The sequence below is a fragment of the Berghia stephanieae genome, chromosome 1, assembly GCF_034508935.2.
Source record: "Berghia stephanieae isolate SIO BIC M18660-M18661 chromosome 1, UCSD_Bste_1.3, whole genome shotgun sequence".
Lineage (NCBI taxonomy): Eukaryota > Metazoa > Mollusca > Gastropoda > Nudibranchia > Aeolidiidae > Berghia > Berghia stephanieae.
The window spans coordinates 82,954,713-82,964,712 of record NC_088360.1 but is presented as its reverse complement, the minus strand read 5'-3'; the positions used below and the strand labels follow the sequence as shown (position 1 = coordinate 82,964,712).

Below are 10,000 nucleotides of genomic sequence, written 5' to 3'. Positions count from 1 at the left end.
CATACAGCAATTGCAAGGAGTTTTATTGCCATGCTCTAAACCCTTTACAACTGAGAATCACCTGGTGGCCAACGTTCATTTAACCGTTTAACTACAATACCCAATTTCTTTCATACTATAAGCACCATCCCCCTCCCCTCCCCCACCTTTTAAAATATCTGGACGTTACTGCAGACCTAATCGTTTTCACCAAGTGCTCTGTTACAACGATACAACCCGGGCTTCAAACAAGGAAACTATTTTAACAAAGTGAGTCGTTACAACGGTACAGCCCGGGCTTCAAATGAGTCATACCGGGGTTACTTCTCTCCAGATGAAAATGGTAAGTCAAGATGTCAAAGTGGAATAGACCTGAACTCAGTCTTTAATGCGTTAAAATTGTATTTAAACGACACGTGCAGGTGTTATAGGAGCTTGGACAGTATTTTAGACAAAAAGTATATGAAGCACTTCTGAATTGTGAGTCAAACTCTGACAGGAAAATACCTATCTCAAAGACAAGGAATTGAACTCGGAGTTCAAACACACAACCCCCGTTATTTGACGGGAAATATAATTACACTTTCAATTGAAAACATACATTTAACTCTCTGGAGTTCACCTCATTGAAAATCGAAAAAAAATGTTCGATTTTCCATGCATATGAACTCGAGAGAGTTAAGAAGTTCCATTAGTATTCACATCGGTCCTCACTGTAAAGCTCATCTATTACACATCTTTTCATTGGGCGAAAAAAAAAGTCTTTATCTGTAGACACGAATTAATTGTGAGTACCGAGAGCTCTAATCGATCGGGTTTATGATGCAAAACTGTACGCTTTATTCTGGAATACTGAGCCCAAAAGCTATAGGATATTATTATAATCTTACCGAGAAAGAGGTAACGAGGGATTGAATCTCCTGATATAGTTGAGTGACATTATCGATCATAATCTCGTCTTCGTAAAAGGACAGGAAGTGGCAACAAAAAAGGACACACTTGCGAGAGGAGACAAGTGTGTCTGACTGGCAGCTGTGGTTTGGACATGGCGTTGTTTGGGTGGTATTGGATCATGGAATTTAGAAACTACGTAAAAAGCAACGACTATTTCCACTGTGATACTGGGTTTGTGTCTCTTCTTTTGTCGTCGTTTTCGTCATTGGTCAAGAAAACTGATGCCAAGTGAAAATGATGTTAGATAATAACTTGAAAAATGTGACAAATTAGGACGGCTGGCGCTATTTCGTACACACGTGCGTTTTTTTTCCAGATCTTCATCACAAACTTAATGATCAGTGATTGAAGGGTAACAATCAAAATTTCCAAGCTGAAAAATAAAAGTTTTAAAATAAATAAATAAATAGCTATGATCAACTATGCTGCCTCATAGCGACAAAACGACTTATTTCGGGGGAAAATACTTATGTATCCATTTGTAATCTGTTGATAACATTTTAATTATTCTTTTTTTAAAATTTAAGATCTAGCATAATTTCTTTTCTTTTTTGTTGTTAGTGTTGTTGTTTTGTTTTGTTTTTGCTTGTAATGCGTCTTATCATGTTAACCTAGGGTGGAACAGCTGTAGATATTGGGTTATCCTTAAAACAACGGAATGTGGATCTCATGTCCGTCTGTCGTGTAGTAAGAAGAACGCTCTTGCCTCCCTTGTAAATGGACAGGAAGTAAGAGAAGACTGGACATGCAAGAGACGACGAACGCGAGCACGAGTGAATGAATGATGGTGGCTGGGTCATTTGAGAGGACGTATGGACATTAAAACCGTTTTAATGTCACGTTGTAAGCGGGTTGATTTAGTATTTGGAAGTGAAGTTCATCGTTAGACATGCAAATTAGATATAGACCTCGTCCCGCATTATCGTAAAACTTAACTTTTTACTGCGGCAAATGTGAACTGGACCTCAAATGGAATATTTGCCTAATCATAAATTGTTATAGGAAATGCTAGAATGTCTGATACAAGACATTATCATCAATACCACCACCACCACCACCATCACCACCACCATAACCATAACCAATAATAACAACAACAACAACACCTTCATCACCTTCACCACCACCACAATCACTACAACCGGCGTTATTTTCCACATCTCTCAAGTACACATGTGCCAACCCTTAATAATTCTTACTTTCTCAACTCAATGTTGCTTTTTCTATTTCCAGTTTCTCATTGAAAGGTAACTGCTGTAATCTAGATGGACACATTTATTTGTCCAGTTTGAACAAACATTTAAAAAATAAAATATCGATAAATTAAAATGACCCGAAACTTTTCAAAATAAATCTCCAATTTGGAACTTTGACGGAGTCTCAACAGTGTTCTGGTCAAATTGACAAAAAAGTGTTGTTGTTTTTTTGTTTTTTTTGAGAGTGGCGTATATGAGTTGGTAATAACATTTAATTTGGAGGCATACAGTTAACGATCGTTGAAATCATTAATTTTAATTGGATTCCTTCAGAGTCGTGAAATATTGATTTAACAAAGTTTTAGAATCACTTTTTAAAAAACACACGCACACACACACACACACACACATACACGCACTTACACATAATACAAACACGTACACACAAAGATGACCTTTTTATTTTGAGAATCATATTATTGATTAAGGCTCCTCGACTTGATAGAATTAATGAGAATGGTAAACTGGACGCGAAATTTTCCCACTATTCAGCTCTTATAAGCTCTAATTTATGACATGAAAGTACTGCGTTGCCTCTCAGGCAGGCACCTTTGAGAGAGAGAGGGGAGAGAGAGAGAGAGAGAGAGAGAGAGGAGAGAGAGAGAGAGAGAGAGAGAAGAGAGAGAATGAGAAAGAAAGAAAGAAAGAAAGAAGAGAGAGAAAAAAAAGAGAGAGAGAGAAGTAAGAGAGAGAGAGAAAGAAAGAAAGAAAGAAAGAGAGAGAGAGAGAGAGAGAGAGAGAGAGAGAGAGAGAGAGAAAGAAAGAAAGAAAGAGAGAGAGAGAGAGGAGAGAGAGAAGAGAGAGAGAGAGAGAGAGAAGGGGGAGAAATAACATTTTTAATGTTAATGGTAACCTCAATGTAAGACGTATGGATATTTTATCTCTCTTAAAAGATAGGACTCTAGACGAATGTCGAGAAGTAAATAAAACCAACCAAAGGAGGAAGAAGAGGAGGAGGCGTTGGTTGGAGGGGAGGGAGGGAGGGATGAGGAGGAGGAGGAGGAGGAGGTCGAGGAGGAGGAGGAGGAGGAGGAGGAGGAGGTCGAGGAGGAGGAGAAGAAGAAGAGAGAGAGAAGAAGAAGAAGAAGAAGAAAGAAGAAGAAGAAGAAGAGAAGAAGAAGAAGAAGAAGAAGAAGAAGAAGAAGAAGAAGAAGAAGAGAAAGAAAGAAGAAAAGAAGAAGAGAAGAGAAGAAGAAAGAAGAAGAAAGAAAGAAGAAGAAGAAAAGAAGAAGAAGAAGAAGAAGAAGAAGAAGAAGAAGAAGAAGAAGAAGAAGAAGAAGAAGAAGAAGAAGAAGAAGAAGAAGAAGAAGAAGAAGAAGAAGAAGAAGAAGAAGAAGAAGAAGAAGAAGAAGAAGAAGAAGAAGAAGAAGAAGAAGAAGAAGAAGAGAGAAGAAGAAGAAGAAGAAGAAGAAGAAGAGAAGAGAAGAAGAAGAAGAAGAAGAAGAAGAAGAAGAAGAAGAAGAAGAAGAAGAAGAAGAAGAAGAAGAAGAAGAAGAAGAAGAAGAAGAGAGAAGAAGAAGAAGAAGAAGAAGAAGAAGAAGAGAAGAAGAAGAAGAAGAAGAAGAAGAAGAAGAAGAAGAGAAGAAAGAAGAAGAAGAAGAAGAAGAAGAAGAAGAGAAGAAGAAGAAAGAAGAAGAAGAAGAAGAAGAAAGAAGAAGAAGAAGAAAAGAAGAAGAAGAAGAAGAAGAAGAAGAAGAAGAAGAAGAAGAAGAAGAAAAGAAGAAGAAGAAGAAGAAGAAGAAGAAGAAGAAGAAGAAGAAGAAGAAGAAGAAGAAGAAGAAGAAGAAGAAGAAGAAGAAGAAGAAGAGAAGAAGAAGAAGAAGAAGAAGAAGAAGAAGAAGAAGAAGAGAAGAAGAAGAAGAAGAAAGAAGAGAAGAAGAAAGAAGAAGAAGAAGAAGAAGAAGAAGAAGAAGAAGAAGAAGAAGAAGAAAGAAGAAAGAAGAAGAAGAAGAAAAGAAGAAGAAGAAGAAGAAGAAGAAGAAGAAGAAGAAGAAGAAGAAGAAGAAGAAGAAAGAAGAAGAAGAAGAAGAAGAAGAAGAAGAAGAGAAGAAGAAGAAGAAGAGAAGAAGAAGAAGAAAGAAGAAGAAGAAGAAGAAGAAGAAGAAGAAGAAGAAGAAGAAAGAAGAAGAAGAAGAAGAAGAAGAAGAAGAAGAAGAAGAAGAAGAAGAGAAGAAGAAAGAAGAAGAAGAAGAAGAAAGAAGAAAGAAGAAGAAGAAGAGAAGAAGAAGAAGAAGAAGAAGAAGAAGAGAAGAAGAGAAGAAGAAGAAGAAGAAGAAGAAGAAGAAGAAGAAGAAGAAGAAAGAAGAAGAAGAAGAAGAAGAAGGAAGAAGAAGAAGAAGAGAAGAAGAAGAGAAGAAGAAGAAGAAGAAGAAGAAGAGAAGAAGAAGAAGAAGAAGAAGAAGAAGAAGAAGAAGAAGAAAGAAGAAGAAGAAGAGAAGAAGAAGGAGAAGGAGAAGAAGAAGAGAGAAGGAGAAGGAGAAGAAGAAGAAGAAGAGAAGAAGAAGAGAAGAAGAAGAAGAAGAAGAAGAAGAAGAAGAAGAGAAGAAGAAGAAGAAGAAGAAGAAGAAGAAGAAGAAGAAGAAGAAGAAGAAGAAGAAGAAGAAGAAGAAGAAGAAGAAGGAAAAGAAGGAAAAGAAGGAGAAGAAGGAAAAGAAGGAGAAGAAGAAGAAGAAGAAGAAGAAGAAGAAGAAGAAGAAGAAGAAGAAGAAGAAGAAGAAGAAGAAGAAGAGAAGAAGAAGAAGAAGAAGAAGAAGAAGAAGAAGAGAGAAGAGGAGGAGGAGGAGGAGGAGGAGGAGAGGAGGAGGAGGAGAGGAGGAGGAGGAGGAGGAGGGGAAGGAATGGATGAGGAGGGGAGGAAAAAGAAGAAAAAGGAGGAGGAGAAGGAGGATGAGGAGGCGGAGGAGGAGGGAATAGGAGGAGGAGGAGGGAATAGGAGGAGGAGGAGATGGCGATTGCAGTGATTTGGTAATTTGGTCTATTTTGACCACATGTGAATAATATGATCGTAATGACAACGCAACGGCATTAGCATTGACATTGCCATTAACATCACCTCCTGTCATCTATGTCGTGTTCCACAGAATACCCTCTGATTCCCCTCACAAACAAACGGATGTAATGTGTCATCAGCCGATGACAGTTCTCTTGATCCACTTGAAATATTGAGTCCGGACAATTTTATTGCAATTTATACTTTATACTGACCTACTGTTCTTATCATCTTCCTTTACTGAGCTCTGTCCAGGTAGCGATACAAAAAGTCACTTTGTGTTTTACTGACAAAACACTTTTTTTCTTGTCATTCTGGCGTGAAAAGAATTTGCGCCAGATATCGAAAATTTTACCCTAACAATCAACATGTCAATAAACACAAATAAAATTAAAAAATAAATAAAAAGGCTCAAATCTAAGGCATCTTCCGATTCTAAGTTTTGAGACTTAGAAAAAAAAACAAAAAAAAAAAAAAAAAAAAAAAAAAAAAAAAAAAAAAAAAAAAAAAAACAAAAAAAAACAAACAAACGAAAAAACAAAACAAAGTGGGAGTTGTTTTAATTGATTGACATTTAATGTTTTCAGCTAAAAAAAAATAGAGTAACACATTAGTGAACTAGGGCCTGGTGAAAGATTAAAATCGGAAAAGATGTGTATGAAACAGTGCCAGACAAATCAGAAATAAAAATACAAGGAAAAATCATTCCAACAAAATCGGCCTGCCCACATCTGTTGTATCTCAGAATAAAATTTTGGGTTATCTTAGTTTTTATTCATTTATCCTATTAATTCGTTCAATTGTTGTTGTTTTTTGTTGCATTTTTTTTTTTGGGGGGGGGGGGGTGTTAGTTTTTGGTTTCTTGCGAATTTTTGTTCAGTTATTTTTTCGTTCATTTATTTATCAATTATTTTTTCTGTTTATCTACATATTTTGTCAACTGGAGGAAATAATATTTTTCGGTTTTTTTTTACAATTTCAAAATAGCACCTTGACTGGCTCTTGAAAGTAAGGTTAATGTCATATCATGCATATGCTCTAATGTATTGATGTCGAGTGTGCGTATCTAATAATGTGCAAAATAAACCATCACACTTTACTATACACAATAGACCTTGATGAATACCGCAACTCTTTAGGGTCGTTATATTGTACAGTGAAAAGAAAAAAAACACATCAGCTATTTTTTTCTGAGCTGGAAAACTTTACAATTTTAATGTAGATAAAATAATCCTTTAAAAAATAAAGAGGCAAAAAAAAAAACCAACCCTTAAAAAAATTAAGAGGCAAAAAAATATCCGGTTTTTATAAAAAAAATAATTCAAAGTAATCAATTACGTATATTTACTATTTGCAATGTAAGCGGCGGACACATTTGGAATTTCCTCCCAATCCTATTTACCCTTACCTTGACCACTTCCATAATTGTCCTCCGGTCTGTTTTCCTCCGTGCTCGAATCCAATCCATGGTGTAAATCCACGAGAGAATTATCCAGTTCCCTATCCACATCAGAATCATCATCCATCCTGAATCAAACTTGATGGAACCTAACTTGGCCTGGAAATAGATTGGATTGATATATCAACAATTACTTTTGATAAATTGTGTTTTGGTGAGGTAAAGCAAACTCTTTTATTTTTCCTGACGATTAATTTCGAAGTCTTAAAAATAGTACAACACACTTATCAAGTTGACACACTTGCATTGGATGAACCAAAGAACTTTTTATGATTAATATACGGAACGAAAGAGACGTAACTCGGCTATTTGTTAATGTTTTAGAAAGCCATTTTAATGACAGGTTCTCACTAAATTCTATCAACAATACTATAAACGTTCAAGGTTACACATTATTTTGTAGGTTTAACGTTATGTTAGACTGGCGATGTTGTGAGTAATTTACCTAAATGCATAATCTCAATAAGAAGTTCCCTACCTTTTTCGTAACAATGAACCAATTACACTGCTGTATTTTTGCAATTTGCGACACAGAGATGTTTACATTTTTTGGAATCATATTCATCACGATGAGATTGATCAATTGTGTTGATTAGAACTTTGCTGGCTGATGTTTGTTTACGTTCTAATTAGTCTCGAATAATAATTGTATACGCTACCGATGGTGAATACACAACACCGTGGTGACGGCAAACCCCTTGCTGCTTTGCCTTTTACTTTTAAAAATATCTTTGACTCATCGGTGTAAAACCATGAAAGGGGTAAATGCAAGAAAACGTAATAGATGAGACTTGTAAATCAGGTGGATAGATAGATGGATTGATAGAAAGATGTATAGATAAATGGATAGATAGATAGATAGATAGATAGATAGATAGATAGATAGATAGGTATGTAAATAGGTAGGTAGGTAAGTAGATAGATAGATAGATAGGTAGGTAGGTAGATAGATAGGTAGGTATGTAAACAGGTATATATAAATAGCGAAGATAGATGGATGAATAGATAGATAGAGATAGATAGATAGATAGATAGATAGAAGATATATATATATATATATATATATATAATATATATATATATATTAGAGAGAGAGAGAGAGAGAGAGAGAGAGAGAGAGAGAGAGAGAGAGAAGGTAGGTAGATAGGTAGATAGACAGGTATATAGAAATAGCGCAGATAGATGGTTGAATAGATAGATAGATAGATAGATAGATAGATAGATAGATAGATAGATAGATAGATAGATAGATAGATAGATAGATAGATAGATAGATAGATAGATATGTAGATAGACTGGTATATAGAAATAGCGAAGATAGATGGTTGAATAGATAGATAGATAGATATATAGATAGATGGATAGATAGATAGATAGATAGATAGATAGATAGATAGATAGATAGATAGATAGATAGATAGATAGATAGACAATGAATAGAATGATTGATTGATTGACTGACTGGCGGTTTTATTGATTGATTGACTGATTGATCGATTGAGAGATAATCATTATTCTGACAGCTACACGTTATGCTTCTGTATGAATTCATTTCTGTTTTGTACTTATATAAGACACTATAGCAGACAAGCAAGGCAAATCTACCACAGTCTGAAAAATACGTTTTTTTGAAGAAAAAAAATCCTGGCCAGAAAACTCGTCCTTCAGATATCGATCGATTGAAATGACTCTAATCTTGGCAAAAACTCTCAAACCTGCTAAGATCACAGTTACACAGAAAGAAAACTTAAAGAGCACTCTTCATCAATCTGAAGACGTTTCTAAAAAGAAAGAAAGAAAAAGAAGAAGAAGAAAAAAAAAAAAGAAATGAAGAAGGAAAGAAATAAAATTGCTTAGTAAGCCAGCGTGTACTTATTTCAAACATGTGCACTTCGAACTAAGCCTATTGAATATTGATTATATGAATAAATTGGATTGGTTGTCGGAATTAGTAAGGTTGGTAATGAAACCTTATTATCTCAAAAATGTTTACATTTAACCGTAAAATCCAATGTGTACTTATTTGCAGGTCTGATACCCCAAATTGATATGGGTCATTGTCGTAATGGAAATTATTACTCTCAAACCATGCAAAAAATTGTTCATTAAAACAGTGTTAAACCAATCCCATACTTGCGTTCGGATATCAGACCTGCAAATATGTGCACGTCGGTAAAATCCAATGTATTGATGCTGTGCGTTTAGGTAAAATACTCATAACATCCACCAGCCGGATATAACGTACCAACACACAAAACTATGTGTAACCTTGAACCTTTATAGTCTGATTAATGGAAATTTAGTGATAACTGTCTAATCATTAAAATTGTTGTCTAAAAACAATTACAAAGAGTTGAATGGCGTCACTTTCGTTCCATCAATTAAGTCAATCTTGCAATCTTGTAAAAAAAAATATCTTTGCTTTATTCTTTTCTTTTCTTTTTCTATTCGTTGTGTCTATTTTGCAATTAATTTAAGCCAAAAGCACTGCGTCTTCGAACTGCAACTTCCCTAGCCATCAGCGATTGACTTGGCCACAATGCCAGTCATGCCATCTGAACAGTTTGGGGTGGGGAGAAAGGTTACCCTATAATTGACCTCTGTTACAAATAAGCACAAGACAAGATAGCCCTCCGGTTAGGAGAATTAGCATTGTGTCCACGACAAATCAATGAAATGGGCCATTCATGTCGCAAAGCCTCAGTTCCCGCTACATCTCTGGCTTTGGATAATTCTTAATGTCAAAGACTTTTCAGACAGACAGACAGGCAGACAGACAGACAGACAGACAAGTGGTTTGGTGGACAGACCTGAATATCTGGATTTTTTTTTTCTTTTGAAAAAAGGCGGTGGAGGCGGGGGCTGGTTATTGGTGTTGGTATAGATAGATGCGCTTGGCTAAGAATCTCACAACATTGCCATCGGAAGTTACAAACAAACACCCAAAACTCCGTGTAACAATAAACTTTTTATAGTCTGGATAATACAGTTAAGTGAGAATTACTCATAAATGTTGATGGCAAAAAACAATAAACAAAGACCCGAGTGAGGTCAACTTCATTCTATCTATACAGTGGCAAGCGGGATCAGTGAGAATGGACATCAGATCGGTCGATGTTTAACATAGTACTGTTTTGGTTTAGAATTTAGAAAATAAACAACTTGAGGTGTTATATAACGCAATACCCACTAAAGTGCTCAAAAAACATTTTAACAAAGGGTCCCTAGCCAACAGCAACAATAAACATTTAGAATGACATGACGCTGTTGGGCGATATTTATTTTTTCCGACAGAGACAACGCTGTTTAATTTCAGTACCCTTTTTAAAACCTTCGGGGAAAATTGGTAAGGGGCCTTTTCCC

The 10,000-nt window shown here is 35.6% G+C and overlaps 1 protein-coding gene across 2 annotated transcripts in view; it reads right to left on the bottom strand.

Annotated features, from left to right (window-relative positions):
• Positions 1–10,000, bottom strand: part of LOC144959207 (uncharacterized) — a 98,449-nt gene that overhangs the window by 55,127 nt on the left and 33,322 nt on the right. The window contains exon 2 of one of the 2 annotated variants that reach the window (XM_078891758.1): positions 6,587–6,736. The exons of the other annotated variant lie outside the window; for it this stretch is intronic. Coding sequence (XP_078747884.1) covers positions 6,587–6,704 — 118 coding nt within the window. The 5' untranslated portion in view covers positions 6,705–6,736. The remainder of the gene's footprint in view (positions 1–6,586; positions 6,737–10,000) is intronic. 2 annotated transcript variants of the gene reach the window in all.